Raw genomic sequence first — 17,842 nt, 5'->3', positions numbered from 1 at the left:
ATTATTATTATTATTATTATTATTATTATTATTATTTATTGAATTTGTATACCACCCTACTCTCGAAGGACTCAGGGCGGTGAACAGCCAAATAAAATACATATAATACAAATGTTAAAAAACCATTAAAATACAATTAAATAATTGGCCCAAAAAACAAAATTTAAAACACCCCAATTTATAAGACAAATTTAAAATTTAAGAATTTTAAAAAGTTTAAAAAGTTTAAAAGAGAGGTTAGGCCAGGCCGGCTTGCTGGAAAAGAAATGTTTTGATGGCACGGTGGAAAGCGCGCAGGTCCGGGATCCTCCGTATCTCCGGGGGGAGCTCGTTCCAGATGGCGGGTGCCCCCACAGAGAAGGCTCTCCCCCTGGGGGCCGCCAGTCGACACTGTTTGGTTGACGGCACCCGGAGGAGCCCCTCTCTATGGGAGCGTACTGGTCGGTGAGAGGCCACTGGTGGCAGAAGGCGGTCTCGTAGATATCCCGGTCCTAAACCATGGAGCGCTCTAAAGGTGGTAACCAAAACCTTGAAGTGCACCCGGAATGATCCATTCGCCAACAAGATGAGCTAAGGCATGCGAGCATTGCCCTAGCTCAGCTCCAGCGTGCATGCGTGCGCCGGCCAACTGATTTTTGGGCCTTCTGTGCCCACTGGAAGCTGGGAAACGGGCTGTTTCCAGCCTCCGGGGGTGGGGAAGGCCACTTTCGCCCTCCCCGGGCTCCTAGAAAAGCTCTGGAGCCTGGGGAGGGCAAAAAAACGGGCTTTACTGTCCCACTGGAAGTCGGAAAATGGGCTGTTTCCAGCTTCCAGAGGACCTCCGGGAGGGGGGAGGCTGTTTTCACCCTCCCCAGGCCCCTAGAAAGGCTCTGGAGCCTGGGGAGGGTGAAAAACAGGCCCACCATGCCATCATATGCCAAAAGCGGGGGGGGAGCACAGGGGGGGAGCGTATGCATGAATGGGGGGGTGAGGGGCATTGAATTATGGGTGTAGGCACACGTGCGTACGACACCCTTCCCCCCTCTCCGCTTTTGGCATGCAACGGCAAAAAGGTTAGCAATCACTGCCCTATACCATTTCAGGCAAATGGTTGTCCAATTTCTTCTTAGAAACTTCCAGTGTTGGAGCATTTAAAACTTCTGGATTGATTCCACTGGTTAATTGTTCTAAGTGTCAGGAAATTTCTCCTTAGTTCTAGGTTGCTTCTCTCCTTGATTAGTTTCCATCCGTTGCTTCTTGTCCTGCACTCAGGTGCTTCTCTTCTCTTCTCTTCTCTTCTCTTCTCTTCTCTTCTCTTCTCTTCTCTTCTCTTCTCTTCTCTTCTACTCTACTCTACTCTACTCTACTCTATTCTATTCTATTCTATTCCTCTTCCCTTCCCTTCCCTTCCCTTCCCTTCCCTTCCCTTCCCTTCCCTTCCCTTCCCTTCCCTTCCTTTCCCTTCCCTTCCCTTCCCTCCCCTCCCCTCCCCTCTTCTCTTCTTTTCTCACCTTGTTAGAACTGCTCATCTTACAGACAGCAGCAAAGACCAAGGGCCCTTTGTTTGTTTCCTGTTAGCCCCGGGGAAACTCTGCTGGCTGGCTGAAGAAGGTCTTGTCAGGGGAAATTGGGGTCTTGGAGACCGCCTGGCAGAAAACAGCAGCAATAGGAGGCTGCAAAAAAAAAAAAAAAAAACCCACCTCCCCTTGGGCTCTGCAACGTCTCGGTGGCCCCTGCTGGGCAGAGCCATTTTGAGTTGGAACAAGGCAAAGTAGGACCACGACTCTCCTTCGGCTCTCTGTTGCCCTGGAATCAGTTAAGACCGAGCAGGGTTTGAACTGAATGAAAGCACTCGGCTGAGTCTGGAGAAATTCAGATTTATTTACCCTAACAGAAAGAATAGCAGAATAACAACAGCATAACAAGAGAATAACAGAGTTGGAAGAGACAGGAAATCCTATATCATTTCAGACAGAGAAGGAAGGCCGATAGCTTCACTCCACTGCAACACCACAACAGGTCGGGAAACAGCATCTGTGCAGCGAGGGGCCAATAAACTGGACTACATGCTCCATCCAAACTGGACGGTTGTCTCACAAATGCTTTTGGCTACTTTGCCGCAAGGCTGGGAATGAAGGGTGTCATTCTGGATGTAGGCGCAGCCATGATCGCCCAATATCCCGTACCTGAAATAGAGAAGGTTGGTTAGTCATCCTTCGCGCTCGTTCTCCCAGCTTCAAGACGTCCAGCAGGGTCTCGTCCTGCTCAGTGATTCCTAAGCATATAGACTACCTATTGTGGCCCATCAGCGGCCTGTGCAGCTAGTAGCTGATTCAGACAGCGAGGAGGCTGGTGTGGTGCTGTGCCAGCAGCCTGTGCTGCTGGCGCTCGAGTCAGACAGTGAGGAGGCTGGAGAAGATGTGGTGCCAAAGGCAGGGATTCAGCCAGGGCCTTCAGAAGCTCCCATAAGTGAAGAGGACAAAGAGGAGGAGCCTCTTCTCGATGCATGGGCGCGCAGAGCTGCTAAAAGGCAGGAGTGGCTCCTCAGGAGGAGGTCTCCCTGAGAGTAAGGCTTGGGGCTAATTGGCCACTCCCTTAGCCTATTTAAGGAGGAACTCCGACTGAAGCAATTTGCAGGGAACAACTTCGTCCACTCTCCTTCGCATCTTGATCTTAGTTCTCTGCAAATTGCTTCTGGACTTTCTGCCAACCATAGTAAGATTACGATTATTTATTCTTTAGATTCTTGCAGGCTGTTAAGAAAGTGAATTAACAGCCTTTGTTTGAAAAAGACTGATTTAATTTAGCAAACTAAGGTTTGTACAGACTTTGTGTGTGCTGCGTTCTTTGGGGTCCGTAGCTGGGGCCGAACACTACCAAAGACGTCAGAGATGAGAACAACGGTCACACAACTCAATGCTCAGCTCAGCCAACTCAGACAAAACAACACTAGGATGGAGAAGGAATGGCGGAAAATGAGAGGGACAGGCGCCACCCCGGCGAGATTCTATGGACTCTCTAATATACACAAAGTAGGAGCCCCCCCTCGAAGCTTTAAAAGATAACCCTACATCAGTGGTGAGTTGCTATCAGTTTGCTCCAGATCCGGTGAACCGGTAGTGGTGGTGGCGGGAGGCTCCGCCCACGTGCCCGGATGTTTCTGCGAATGCACAGAAACATTGCACACACGAGCAAACCGGTAGCAAACTAAATTGAAACCCACTACTGCCCTACATATAACCGGACTAAATGGCTGGCACAACGCTTAAGCTTCCTGCCACAATCCTGGAACAGCACCGTCACGTCATCCACATAATTTCCGACAAAACCACAAGGTTTAAATAGCAGGACTACCAGATTCTGCCACAGCTTTGCCCCCCTAGGCCATCCATCTGGTAAACTCACAAGATTCGTTTCTTTCGCCATGTAGATGTGTACATCTGAACTAGACTGTGCTGTTTCTCCGTGTCATATAATATATGTGGCTATGTGTATATTTATTTATTTAGCCATGTTTATGTAGTGCAGTGTTTCTCAACCTTGGAAGCTTGAAGATGGGTGGACTTCAACTCCCAGAATCCCCCAGCCAGCAGCGCTGGCTGGGGGATTCTGGGAGTTGAAGTCCACCCATCTTCAAGCTTCCAAGGTTGAGAAACACTGATGTAGTGTATCTTAGAGGTGGAGACCCTTTGAGAGCTGTATGTAATGAAATTTCATTTTAATGTATGCCGATTAGTCTAAGTGACAATATTCAAAGTGACAATAATTGTTGTGGCCTGTTGGCCGCCAGCCCCTCCAGCAGACTCAGATGAGGAAGGTGGCTTGGGAGTCAGGGCCAGGATCAAGGCAACCTGGGAGCTCCGATGGGAAAGAGGGAATGGAGCTAGCAGAGAGAGAGAGGCAGAGCCTGGGCCGTCTGTCAGCCCTCAGATGGAGAGTCAACAGTCCCCAGGTCTGGAGGTGGCTGATGAGGAAGAGGAGGAACAGCTGGGTCCAGTGCCTGATGTGCAGATCTGCAGAAGGCAGAGGAGAGGAGAGCATTGGAAATCTATGGGCCGGTCCTTGGGACAGAAGAGCCACCGCTGCTAGCAAAGCCCCACCCTAGCTCTGGGGATAAAAGCCAGGAGGAGGAGATGAATAGGTGTGGCAGACAACTATTCATCTCCCTGCCGGACAGACTTGTTAGCCTGCAGTGAGAGAGACTTTTTGCCGGGGCTGCCGGCGCTTCTAATAACGGAATCACTGATTTACCTACAGAGGGTTCGTTGTGTTTGGGAGCCTGATCAGAACATTTATTCTAAGCCTAAGTGTAAATGTGGCTCCTGACGAGATCATGGTCTCCTCTGATGTAATATCCCTATTTACACCCCTCCCTCCACACTTTTTTTTTTTAAAAAAATTGATTTATATGCCGTCCTTCTCCGGAGACTCAGGGCGGCTTACAATGCGCTAAGCAATAGCCTTCATACTTTTGTATATTTTATACAAAGTCAGCTTATTGCCCCCACAAACTGGGTCCTCAATTTACCTACCTTAGAAAGGATGGAAGGCTGAGTCAACCTTGAGCCTGGTGAGATTCGAACTTACAGTAATTGCAGACAGCTGGTGTTAATCACAATGCTCTCAGTCTGCTGAGCCACCAGGCCCTCTTGGCATATGAAGTAACAGAAGAAGAATACAACACAGTTCAGAACATCCTAACCAGAACACAAACCATGCGAGGCTACTCCAATACTGCCGACACACCTTCTTCCCATTCGAAAGGGAAATGTATGAATAAATAAAAGGGACATCTGTGGGATCCCGAATATCAGGAGTCATTGCAGAAGCCGTCCTGCGTGAGCCAGAACCTCGTGTATTTCAGAACTACACACCCAAATTTTGGTGCCGCTACGCAGGGGTGGGTTCTAAATTTTTTTACTACCGGTTCTGTGGGCGTGGCTTATTTTGTGGGCGTGGCTTGGTGGTGGGGGTAATGTGACTGGGTGGGTGTGGCCAACTGTTTTGTTTTTTTTACTTTTAAAAACATTTTTTCTACAACCTTAAGAGGTTGCAGAAAACAATGCTTTGAAAAGCCTCTCTGCCGATCAGGCAACTCAACTGAGATCATCAGAGGCTTTTGAAAGCATTTTTTTACCACCTCTTCGGCTAAAGAGGTTATAGAAAAAATGCTTTTAAAAGCCTCTGACGATCCCAGCTGAGCCGCGGGATCATCAGAGGCTTTTTTTTTTAACTTTTAGAAGCATTTTTTCAGCCGAAGGGGTTGTAGAAAAAATGCTTTTAAAAGTAAAAAAAAAAAAAAAAAAGCCTCTGATGAGGTGGGCGGGGTAAGTGAGCGGTGACCGGGCCGGGGACTGGTTCGGGGGCGTGGCCAGCCAATGTTATTACCGGTTCTCCGAACTACTACAAATTTTTACTACCGGTTCTTGCGAACCGGTGCGAACCAGGAACAACCCACCACTGCCGCTACGTGGATGACACGTTTGTCATTATCAAAAGGAATTGCACCGAAAGACTCTCATGCCATACTGAACTCTGTCTTCCTGGGCATACAGTTCACCGTGGAGGAAGACACAGCTCGACAGTGACCATTTTTAGATGTGCTTGTCAAAAGATAAGAAGATGGAAGCCTAGAAACCAGAGCTTATCTGGTATTAACAAGGCCACCAACACACTCCACGCATTCTGAATTTTAACAGCAACCATCCACTGCCACACACACACACAAAAAGCTGCACGAGAACACTATATGGCAGGGTGAGAACAAGCCACACAATTTCGGAAGCCATAGAACTCAGCTTTTATGAGATCTGCAAGTGGGCATCGCACACCGCCCGTAGGCTACCATAGTAGGACAAATTGTGCCCTGTGAAGATCGCTTGGAGGTGGGAGATGGTTCCAATGTAATCTACTGGATCCCTTGCATGGATTGCCCCTGTGACTATGTAGGACAGACAGGGAGGAAGCTAACAGCTCGATCTCAAGAGGACAAGTGAGCGGTCAGACGAAGAGTCCCAAACTCATTGGTAACTTCACATTGAAATAAACAAGGACATACTTTCAATTTTGCAGTTACTAAGATTGTTGGACAAGCAGGCACAAAAACAGCCAGGGAACTGATTGAAGTCTGGGAAACAGGCCCCTTATTGGTCAACAGGAGTGCTGATTTACCACCACCACCCCACCTCCTCCTCTCACTCCTCCTCCTCCTTGCAAACCTCCTCCCTCCTAGCACTGATGATGTTCCCTAGTTGGGTCATAAAATGTCTGCAAGAAAACCACCAAGCTCAGAGACCACCAAGGACCCCACAGTTCAACCCTGAGCTACTGGCGGTTCTCTGAGAATAATTTGAAATGTGATGACCAAGGGTGTGAGGCCAATTTCAACCACACAGTAATTCCCATCTGTTATTCAGGTTCATAATGTAAGGGGGGCTTTGAGGAATCACCCATTCTGGAGAGAACTTACCGACTGGGCTTGTAGGCAGTTCCGTCTAACCACAGCCATTTCCTTTCCACGATATCGTAGACCAAACCAATCCAGAATTTGTCGTATTTGTACGTCTTCGGATCCAGGTAATAATGCATGGAGGCATGAAACTTCAGGAACTGCTAAAATATAAAGTGACCAGAGTCAGGCCAGGCTTCAGAAGAAAGATAAAAGTTGCAGAATTCCAGTTAAGGATGAAAGTTGATTCACTCACCACTAACCTGGCTGCATTAGCCATATAAATGGCTAAATTCTTAAATTCTTTTTAATTATCTTAACTTTTGTATTTGTATGTTTTTTAATTTTGGCTGTTCACCGCCCTGGGTCCCTTCTGGGAGAAGGGCGGTATACAAATTAAATAAATAAATAAATAAATAAAATAAATAAATATGATAACAGAACAACAGACTTGGAAGGGGCCTTGGAGGTCTTCTAGTCCAACCCCCTGCTCAAACAGGAGACCCTATACCAGGGGTGTCAAACTCAATTTCATTGAGGGCCGCATCACAGCTGTGGTTCAGGGGTGGGTTATACTTACCTTTACTACCGGTTTGCAACGGGGCCATGCGCGCACACTTGCTTCGCTCGCGCATGCGCAGAAGCATTTTGATGACGTCGGGGTCGCTGGGCGGAGCCTCCCGCTGGTTTTACTACCGGTTCTATAGAACTGGTGCGAACCGGGGGCAACCCTGCTGTGGTTGACCTCAGGAAGGGGGGGGGATGGGTGGGCGTGGCCAACTGGGTGGGCGTGGCCAACTGGGTGGGCATGGTCAACTGGGTGGGAGTGGCCAGAATGATGCCTCACTTGGCATGGCTTCCTGAGTGGGCGTGGCCAGCTTGACACCACTCCCCAAATTGCTGGCATGTTTCCTCTTCGCACTGGGTAGACTGGGCCAAAGCGACACAGGCTGGCCCCTTACATTTTCCATGACGGCCCCACGGGCCACATTCGGCCTGCAGGCCTTGCGTTTCACACCTCTGCCCTATACCATTTCAGACAAATGGATGCCCAATCTCTTCCTAAAAAACTTCCTGTGCACCTGCCACCTTGCTGCTTAGACACCTTCTTGGAGGCACATTAGAGGTTGTGCGCTGGAATGCCTCCTCCACTCTGGCCTAACAGAATAACAGAAAGAAGTGGCAGTGCTTCAAATGCTTATTTTCCAAAGCACCAGTATTTGAGGGGCTGCCCCAAAGAAGAGGGGGTGAACCTAGTCTCCAAAGCAGGACAAGAAGCAACGGATGGAAAGTCATCAAGGAGAGAAGCAACCTAGAACTAAGAAGAAACTTCCTGACAGTGAGAACAATTAACCAGTGGAACAGCTTGCCACCAGAAGTTGTGGGTGCTCCATCACTGGAGGTTTTCAAGAAGAGATTGGAGCAGAATTCTGGGAGTTGAAGTCCACTCATCTTCAAGAATGCTGGCAGGGGGAATTCTGGGAGTTGAAGTCCACCCATCTTAAACCGCTTGAGAAACACCCAGACCTCCCCCCCCCGTGCCCTCTTCGGTCTGCCCCCATCTCCCCCAGCCTCAGTACCATCTCATCCTTGTTGCTGACCACCATCAGTTCAGCATCCTCCTCCTGGCAGAATCTCTGGCTCGATTCCCAATTCATTTTTCTGTTCCGGAAGAAGTAGCATTTCTCGCTTAGTTGCATCCACTGGATTTTGCATATGCTGCAGTTCAGAACTAGAGAGAGGAGAAGCAACCCAGCGCCCGGATCTCACATTGGGGCAAGGCAGCGGTGGGTTTCACATTTTGTTACCACTGGTTCGCCCCGCGCGCGCATGCTTACTTCACTGCTGGGGTTGTTAAGTGAATCGCACGGTTATTAAACGAATCTGGCTTCACCCCACTGATTTTGCTTATCGGAAGATGGCCAATTGTGATCGGCTGCCCCCCCTTCCCTCCCCCGGGATGCTTGCCACCGTCACAAGTACACGCCAGTTGCCGAGCATCTGAATTTGGATCACGTGACCACGGGGATGCTGCAACCGTCATAAGTGTGAAACAGGTTCGTATGTCACTTTTTTTGAACACTCACTAAGCAAATGCTTCCAAGTAAAGGACTATCTGTACCCTCAATGGCCTTGAATGCCCTTGCAAGTTTTGAGAAAGATACAAACTCAGCTGGGAAAGAGTCACATAACCCATAAAGGAGCCTGGTTTAGCTCAGCAGACTAATGCATTGTAATTTAACACCAGCTGTCTGCAATTACTGCAGGGTTCGAATCTCGCCAAGGTTCAAGGTTGACTCAGCCTTCCATCCTTTCTAAGGTAGGTAAATTGAGGACCCAGTTTGTGGGGGCAATAAGCTGACTTTGTATAAATATACAAAAGTATGAAGGCTATTGCTTAACGCACTGTAAGCCGCCCTGAGTCTCCGGAGAAGGGCGGCATATAAATCAGATTAAAAAAAAAAAATTGTCACGTATGAAATGCTACCCAGAATCCGTCTTTGCTATTGTTCAAACTTCGCAAGCAATCAATGTTTTTATTTATTCCTCCCGTTACTTATTTATCCCTTTATTTATTTATCCCTTGCTTTCTGCTTCAACACATACAAGTATATATGTCACTTGATTCCATACAGGTAGTTCTCAACTTACAACAGTTGATTGAGTGACCCGTCAGTTACAACGGCAACTGACTTACGACCGTTTTTCACACTCATGACCGTTACAGCATCCCCAGGGTTGCACAATCCAAAATTCAGACGCTTGGCAGCTGACTCATATTTATGACTCGCTTAGCCACTGAAATTTGGGGCTCCATTCCAGTTGTAAGTCAAGGAGCGCTGTGTTCCATAAAAAGACTTTCATAAATGCTTTTTGCTTTGTCTGAATTATTTGGTGATTTGTATTTTCAGTTGGGCAAAGAAGCCTTCTTACCGAGGTTGAAATTTCTTTCTGAAATTCTGGGATGAAGTCAGTTCCATGTCAAACATGGAATGCCTCAGCTTGAAGGCAACAAAGGTATATTAATAAATAACTACATATATTGATGTGTTTACAATTAGGAGTGGTGCGGTGGCCTAGAGATGGAGCTCTCACCTTACAATCAGGAGGCTGTGAGTTCGATCCTAGGTAGAGGCAGATATTTATTTATTAAATTTATTTATTTATTTATTAAATTTATATGCCGCCTCTCTCCGGAGACTCAGGACGGCTATTATAGATATTTCTCTCTCTGGGCACAATGAGAATATTATCTGCTGAACAAAACTCCGCATTGGTGACAGGAAGGGCATCTGGCCAGTAAACACTCTGCTATCTCCATTCAGGTGCCCAAACTCCACTCCACAAGGGATTATGGGGTCATTAAAAGATGATGATGATGATTGATGTGTTTACAATTACACAATTAGAGTCTCTTCCTTGCAACATTTGAAAAGGGGAAGGAATGTTCAATGCTTGTCCACTTTTCCCTTTTGTGGTAGCAAGAAGAGCCTCTCCACAAACTTTGGGTGGCTGTTGGGATCCTTCAAGAGGTCTTCTTCCCTCCAGCCAACTCCTCGTGATCAGTAAAGGAGAGTATTTGTTTAGCTCAGGGTTGAAACTCAAGGGGTTGTTGAGGGTCTCCGAGTTTGGTGGTTTCCTGGAAGACGTTTTGTGATGCTACTAGGGAACATCATCAGTGCTAGAAGGGAGTGGGGTTTGCAGAGAGGAGGAGCAGGAGGAGGAAGAGGAGAAAAGGAGGGGAGGAGTAAGGAGGAGGAGGGGAGGAGTAAGAAGGAAGGAGGAGGAGGAGGAAAAAAGGAGGAGGAAAAAGAAAGAGGAGGAAGAAGGAAGAGGAAGAAGGAAGGGAGGAGGAGGAAGGAGAAGGAGGAAGAAGAAGGAAGGAAGGAAGGAAGGCTAGAGGAAAAGAAGAAAAAGAGGAAGAGGAGGAGAAGATGGAAAAAATAGAGAAGATGGAGAAAGGGAAGATAGAGAAGGAGGAGAAGGAACAAAGAGGAGAAAAAAAGGAAGGAGAAGAGAGAAACGGAAGAGGAGGAGGAGGAGGAGGAGGAGGAGGAGGAGGAGGAGGAGGAGGAGGAGGAGGAGGAGGAGGAGGAGGAGGAGGAGGAATGTGGGGTCCTTGCTGGTCTCTTGGCTTGGTGGTTTTCTTGCAGATATTTCATTTCCCAAACTAGACAATATCATCAGTGCTAGACGGGAGAGAGGTTTGTGGAATGATGGAGGAGGAGGAGGAGGAGGAGGAGGAGGAGGAGGAGGAGGAGGAGGAGGAGGAGGAGGAGGAGGAGGAGGAGGAGAATTGTGGTATCCTTGGTACTCTCTGAGCTTGGTCGTTTTCTTGCAGATGTTCCATAACCCAACTCGATAACATCCTCAGCGTGAGTAGCAAACCCCACACTCCTTCACACTGATGATGTTCCCTAGTTGGGTCATGGAATCATCTGCAAGAAAACCACCAAGCTCCAAGAGCATCAAGGGCCCTTCGTTATGCTAGTTGCAAGGGGATCACCCGGGTTCCTCCACACCCACAGTACCTTTGCCCATCTGTAGGTCGCGGAAGATTTCAGTCAAGGTGAGTATCTTCCACTGCCACAGAGCTGCCTCTTCCTTTGTCCTCTTCTTCAGCATGGCCACTTGCAAGAGAGGTAAAGACAGATAATCACTGGAGGAGAAGGGATGATATCTCCTGCGCTTTTCTAAGAAAGAAGGGGCTTCTTCCAAGAAGAGGTTGAATCAGTTATCGATGACGTCTTCAAAGACATTTTCTTGTACCAATAGAAGAGAACATTTGTTGCTCAGGGTTGAACTGTGGGCTCTTGGTGCTCTCTGAACTTGCTTGTTTTCATGGACCAATCTGGGTAACATCATCAGTGCTAGAAGGGAGGTGGGTTTCTAGCACAGATAATATTCCTGAATTGGGTCATGAAACATCTGCAAAAAAACAAACTCAGAAAGCAACAAGGACTCCACAGTTGTTGTTGTTGTTGTTGTTGTTGTTTCTTCTTCTTCTTCTTTAGTAGAAGTATGGGCCAAATTTGTTTAATATGTTTTAAATTGTTTTTAAACTTTATATTGTATGTGTTTTATCTTTGGCTGTTCACCGCCCTGAGTCCTTCAGGAGAAGGGCGGTATATAAATCCAAATATCCTTATCCTTAAACCAAATAAACCTTAAACCACCTCCTCCTCCTCCTCCTCCTCCTCCTCCTCCTCCTCCTCCTCCTCCTCCTCCTCCTCCTCCTCCTCCTCCTTCTTCTTCTTCTTCCTTTCTTCTCCCCTTAATTCCTTCTCCTCCTTCTCTATTTTCCCTTTCTCCATCTTCTCTATTTTTTCCATATTCTCCTCCTCCTCTTTTTCTTCGTCTCCTCCATCCCTCCTTCTCCTCCCCCTTCCTTGCTTCTTCTTCCTCTTTCTCCTTCCTGCCCCTCCACCTCCTTCCCCTCCCCCTCCTCTCTGCAAGCAGCCCTCTCTTCTAGTACTAATGATGTTCCATAGTTGGGTCAGGAAACATCTGCAAGAAAACCATGAAGCTCAGAGATCACCAAAGACCCCACAATTCAACCATGTGTTACAAATGTTCTCTTCTATTGCTAATCAAATTTGTTTGAAGGAAAGTGCAAAATGTTTCATAAACTTTATTCTACATGTATATAATTAAAATTTACTTCTTCTTTCCTGTTGATAACTTGGGGGGGACATGATACCATTTCAAAACAGTGGGAAATTGAAGAAAAAGAGATGGGTTTCTGTTCATTACTTTTCCTTATTTGTTTCCTTATTTAATGTTTTAAGTTGACCAGAGGCCAAAGCTCTTGTGTGCATTCCAATCATGAATAGGGCAAGAAGTCTTAGCTTACCAACCTTCCCATTCCCACAACCAGAAAATTTCTTTTTGTAAGATCAAAAGAATTACAAATGTTTTTGTAAGGATCTGTAAGATCTTTTTTGAGTGATCAGACCGAAGAATTAAGGAGGGATTTTGTGACAGTGAGAACAATCAACCATTGGAAAACATTCCTTCCAGAAGTTGTGAATGCTCCAACTGTGGAGGTTTTCAAGAAGAGATTGGACAATCATTTGTCTGAAATGGTGTGCGGTCTCCTGCTTGAGCAAGGGTTGGACTAGAAGACCTCCAAGTTCCCTTCCAACCCTATTTTGGGTAGTCCTTGACTTGCAACTAGAGTTGAGCCCAAAATTTATGTCGCTAACCGAGTCAGCCTACCTTTCAGATTCATGAGGGTCACCAAAAGGAAGAAGATTACACAGATGCAGAGGAGGCCAATGACGGAGCAAGACCAGTTCTGGGCGTCTGGGAAAGGGAAGGAAGGGACAAAGGAGAGATGAGAATGCAGGAATGCAACCCCAGCTGCCAAAATTGGTGTCGGAAGAGATTCTCTGCACAGGAATGACTGAGCTGACAGGTAGAATAATTGAGGCCTGGACGATTTCTTTCTTTCTTTTTCTTTTTGTAAGCTGCCTGGACTTCAGATGGCTAAAATAAAAAGTAAATGCTTAAAAAAGGTAAAAGGTAAAAGGTAAACAGGTTAAAGGGAAAAAAGGTAGAAGGGAAGGTGAAGGGAAGATGGGAAGGGAAGGAAGGGGAAGGGGAAGGGATAAAATAAACCTCCCACTAACACTGACAGGGCAAATCATTTGTATCTATCAAGAGAGCAAAGCCCTACTCCCTTCTAATACTGATGATGTTCCTTACTTGGGTTATGGAATATTTGCAAGAAAACCTACAAAATAAAATACAACAATGAAATAAAGTGCAATGATAAATAAAGCACAAAGAGAAAAGCAAAATAAGATTAAACATTTAAAATAAAATAAATAAAATGTAATAATGAAATTTAATAAAGTATAAAATAAAATAAAAATAAAAATTCCTCCCTCTGCACTGGGGTAATTTCTCCTTTGGGGCCATTTTTCTCTCTGGTCATCCCTTCCATGCCCAGATCATCTACATGCATCATTCCATCTGGGTCTCTCCAGACCAGCAAGGGGGTCTGGAGATCCTACAAAGCCGAGGGTCCCAGGACTCAATCCAGGCTCCTGTGCACTGCAGTCCCTGGCTGAGCCCCCAGACTCAGACCCCAAGGGGCATTCCTGATGGGCCCGCGGTCCCCCCCAACTAAGGTCAAGCAGGGCCTCTGGGAAGCCTTTGCAGCCATCTTCTCTGGCCGATCCTTGGCTGGACATCTTGCACCCAGGGCTCCCAGGTGTGGCCCCTCTCCTCCTCTTCTTCCTCCAGAAGAGGGGGGGTTCCCCCTTTTGAGGCTTACTCTTGGGAATGTGGGGGAGCCACTCATCTTGCACCTCACTGGAGGATGACCCTTGCGAGGGGCCACGGATGCGCAACCCGGAGAGGTCACTGTCCAGCGAGATCCTCAACTCCCGGGGCACTCCCTTTTGGGGGGACCTCTTGGCAGGGCCGACTTTGGGGGTCTTAAACATGGCAGCTGGGCCTCCCTTGGATCTCCTGCTTCTCACGCACTCCTGGCGAGGCCTGGGAAGCCCCCCCAAATATCTTTGGGGGGGTTTACAACTCCACAGGGGTGGGGGGCAGCCTTTCCCGTTCAATGGGGCCTGGGGGCTTCGTTTCGGCTCCCCTGGGGATCAAAAGAGGCAGTTCGATTTGGGGGTCCAGAGGGAGGTCCAGAGGCCCCTCCCTCCTGGGTGGGGCTGCAGCCAAGGGACTCCATTTCCCAGAATGCCCCTCTCTGCCCAGGGGTGCTGGCCCCTCCCGACCAGCAACTCCCTCCTCCCTACAGAGGGGAAGCAATGGCTGCAAAGCAAGCAGGGGGTCCCGGGGTTTCCCCCACCCGCACCCCCAAGCAGCTTTTCCTCCTCGCAGCTGCATTATTGGGGCATTGGGGGTTGCAAAGGTCTTCCAGCAATGCAAATGAAAATTTAAAAAATGGCCTTTGCAGCTCTTTGCAACAGCACTTTGGAGACGGAGGGGTTAGGAAACTCCTTGCAGACATCTGGAGGGCCGGCGTGGAGAGCAGGCCAAATTGGGGCCTTTGCTCCGTCCGTTCACACAACCCTCCCTTTGCCTTCTGCCCTTCTTGGGCCTGGAGGCTTTTTCACCGCTGCAGTCCGGTCTTTCAAAGCCAGCTGCGTTGCATGGGTCTCCCCGGGCAGCGGCCTTTCGCTCCCCCAATATACCTCCTTTGGGCCCAGGCGCCAGGCGCCCTCTTCAAGCCTCTCTTCTCCTAGCATCACTGGCCTTTCAATGTCAGGAACTCCGAACCAGAGCTGGGAAGGCCTCAAAATGGCACTGTGGCATTTTATACATTTATCCACTCAGTCAATCCTTCTCTGTCATTTAGCTCTGTCTATCTTGTCTGTCTGTCTCTCTCACTTTATAATCTATCATCTGTTTGTCTCTTTATCATCTATCTATCTATCTATCTATCTATCTATCTATCTATCTATCTATCTATCTATCTATCTATCATTTATCTATTTATAACCAATACTATCTCTATTTATCTATCTACCTCTATCAATCATTTATTTATAATCTATCTATCTATCTATCTATCTATCTATCTATCTACTTCTATCATCTATACTATCTATAATCTATACTATTTTATAATCTATACTATTTTATAATCTATACTATCTCTACCATCTATCAATCATTTATTTATAATCTATTTATAATCTATCATCTATTTATAATCTATCTATCTATCTATCTATCTATCTATCTATCTATCTATCTATCTATCTATCTATATCCTGTTTATAATCTATACTATCTCTACCTCTATCAATCATTTATTTATAATTATTTATAATCGATAGGTTATTTATAATCTATCGGCCTGGCCTGAATAGGTTTTATGGGTTAATTTTTAATTGTATAGCTTGGGGTTTTAAATTGGGGGGCCGATTAATTTAATTTATTTTTTAGTTGTCTTAACTTTTATATTGTATCTTATTTTAATTTTCGGCTGCTCACCGCCCTGAGTCCCTTCAGGGAGAAGGGCAGTATATACATTCAATAAATAATAATAATAATAATAATAATAATAATAATAATAATAATCTATCATCTATTTATATCTATCTATCTATCTATCTAGATAATCTGTCTGTCTATCTATCTCTCATCTATCTATTTATAATCTATATTATCTCTATCTACTTCTATCAATCATTTATTTATAAAGTATTTATAATCTATCTATCATCTATTTATCTCTCTCTCTCATCTATTTATAATCAATACTATCTATCTATATCATCTATTTATAATCTGTATTATATCTATCTACCTCTTATCTATCAATCATTTATTTATAATCTATATTCTCTCTCTCTCCTCTGTCCACCCACCCACAGCATAAAACACCCATCTCTTTAGTCCTAAAACCAGCCACCTCACTCCTCCATCTCCATCCGGTGAGCTGAATCAAGCAGAAAATGGAGCTTTGAGATTTGCTTTGCTCCCTTCTCATTTGCAAGAGGAGGGTGAGATTAGCAATGCCAGGATCTGAATCTGGCTGGGGGGGGGGGATGACTCCAAGCTGTGCCGGAACCTTCAGGGGGGGAGCCCAGCCCCCCCCTCCAGCTGAGAAGTGCCAACGGGGCCCCGGTGGCAGTGCAGTGGCAGTTGGCATCCCAGCTCCATCTGTGAATCCAAGAACAGGGACACCACCCCCATCACCCCGGTGGTGCCAGGGCCAGCCGAGCAAGGATGGGGGCCTCAGGGTCCCGCTCCCCATTCGGGGTCTGGTCCCACTCCTCACTCCGGTTCTTCAACCAGCCCCCACAGAAGGCAAAAACACGCCAGAGAGGACCAGCTTTCTGGAGCAGCTCGGGGAAAATCAGCTTGCCCCAAAAACAGCAGGTTTCCATGCCCAGGAAGAAGAAGTACAGACTATGCCCCTCTCCCCCCAGTGAGTGGGGGGGCAACGCTACCCCAGCACAAGTTATGGGGGGGAGAAGAGGCCATACGGGCCTTATAAAGTGGCCTTCTTCCTTAGAAGTCCTTTGTGATCCTTTGCAAACCTTCCTTGCCTTTCTGGCTCTTTTTCCCAGGTTGAGATGCTTCCCGGTGGCCATGAGGACTAGAAACTTTGCCTCTGTTTAAATTGGAGGCTGCACCCCATAAGGGTGTGTGTGTGTGTGTGTGTGTGTTGGGAGGGAGAGGAGGCTGCAGATGGGTTTTGTGCAAGTTTTTCGCTGCAGGTAAGCAGCAAAATTAGGATGAATTTCTGGCCCACTAAATCCTCCTTGAAATGGCAGGATGGATGATCATCATAACTATATTTATAATTATAGCAACAACAAACCACGATGGTTAAAGATGGCTAGCAAGCTGGCCTGTTCCCTCTTTGGTTCTTCTTATGGTCTAGTTAGTAGTTTAATCGTGCTTTTGAAATATCATCCATTTCTAATGTAAACTCAAAACCTGAACTCAAAACTTTTTAATTTAATCTAAATTCAATCTTTAATCTATTCTCATTTAAATTCAAATTTTAATCCATTTTAATTTCAATTTCAAATTTTAATCCATTTTTATTTCAATTCAAATATTACTCCATTTTAATTGATATTTAAATATTAATCTACTTTAATTTACAGTGAAAATTTAATCCGTTTTAATTTCAATTCAAATTTTAAACTGTTTTATTTTAAATTCCAATATTAATCTGTTTTTAATTTAAGTTCAAATGGTAATCCATTTAATTTCAATTCAAATTTTAATCCTCTTTTATTTAATTTAAATTAGTTCAAGGTGATAAATTTAAAATGTATTGCTGCGCCAGAATACAGATAGTCCTTGATTCACTCCACAACTGTGTCACTAACTTAACAATGGTGATTTGCTTAACGACTGTGGCAAGAAAGGTCATAAAAATGGGACAAAACTCACTTAACAGTCGTTTTGCTTAGCAACCGAAATTTTGGCTCCACTGTGGTCATAAGTCAAGGACTACCTGTATATAATCAGAGTAAATAAATCCCACTCCCTCCTAGCACTGATGATGTTACCTAGTCCGGTCGTGAAATGTTTGCAAGAAAACAACCAAGCTCAGACCCAAAAGTACAGTTGTGTCTTGAAAACAACCCCAGCTTTTGGGAGCCCCATGACCTGGATGACTGAGAATCTCTATAGACAACCAAGCTCAGAGAACACCAAGGACCTCACAATTGTTATTTAACAACAACTCCATCTCCTCCCTATAAACCTTACTCCCCTCCAGCACTGATGATGTTCCCTAGTTGGGTCATGAAACCTCTTCAAGAAAACCACCAAGTTCAGAGAGCACCAAGGACTACAGTCCTCTTCCTCCTCCTCCTCCTCCCTGCAAACCCTACTCTCTTCTAGCACTGATGATAGAAGAGTTGGGTCATGAAATATCTCTGAGAAAACCACCAAGCTCAGGGAACACCA

At 46.1% G+C, this 17,842-nt stretch overlaps 2 protein-coding genes across 3 annotated transcripts in view; one reads left to right on the top strand and one right to left on the bottom strand.

Moving 5' to 3' along the window:
* Positions 1 to 1,842: 1,842 nt before the first annotated feature.
* LOC117656810 (C-type lectin domain family 2 member A-like) lies at positions 1,843 to 14,067 on the bottom strand. Its single transcript, XM_060689296.2, has 6 exons — positions 13,710 to 14,067; positions 12,647 to 12,733; positions 10,960 to 11,058; positions 8,008 to 8,159; positions 6,449 to 6,591; positions 1,843 to 2,165 (listed from the first exon to the last, which is right to left on the bottom strand). Exons 1-6 carry the CDS (start codon positions 13,879 to 13,881, stop codon positions 2,042 to 2,044), a joined length of 777 nt encoding a protein of 258 aa, XP_060545279.2. The 5' UTR covers positions 13,882 to 14,067; the 3' UTR covers positions 1,843 to 2,041.
* A 1,952-nt stretch (positions 14,068 to 16,019) lies between these two features.
* The window catches only part of LOC117659452 (uncharacterized), a 6,759-nt gene continuing 4,936 nt past the window's right edge, over positions 16,020 to 17,842 (top strand). Inside the window, exon 1 of one of the 2 annotated variants that reach the window (XM_060689293.2) lies at positions 16,020 to 16,340. In XM_060689293.2, coding sequence (XP_060545276.2) covers positions 16,139 to 16,340 — 202 coding nt within the window. In that variant the 5' untranslated portion in view covers positions 16,020 to 16,138. The remainder of the gene's footprint in view (positions 16,341 to 17,842) is intronic. The other variant, XM_087873550.1, reaches the window with a different exon arrangement.

The sequence above is a fragment of the Pantherophis guttatus genome, chromosome 7 (genome assembly GCF_059756535.1).
Source record: "Pantherophis guttatus breed Tessera chromosome 7, ASM5975653v1, whole genome shotgun sequence".
NCBI lineage: Eukaryota > Metazoa > Chordata > Lepidosauria > Squamata > Colubridae > Pantherophis > Pantherophis guttatus.
The sequence above is the reverse complement of the archived record's forward strand: the minus strand, read 5'-3'. Positions and strand labels throughout refer to the sequence as shown.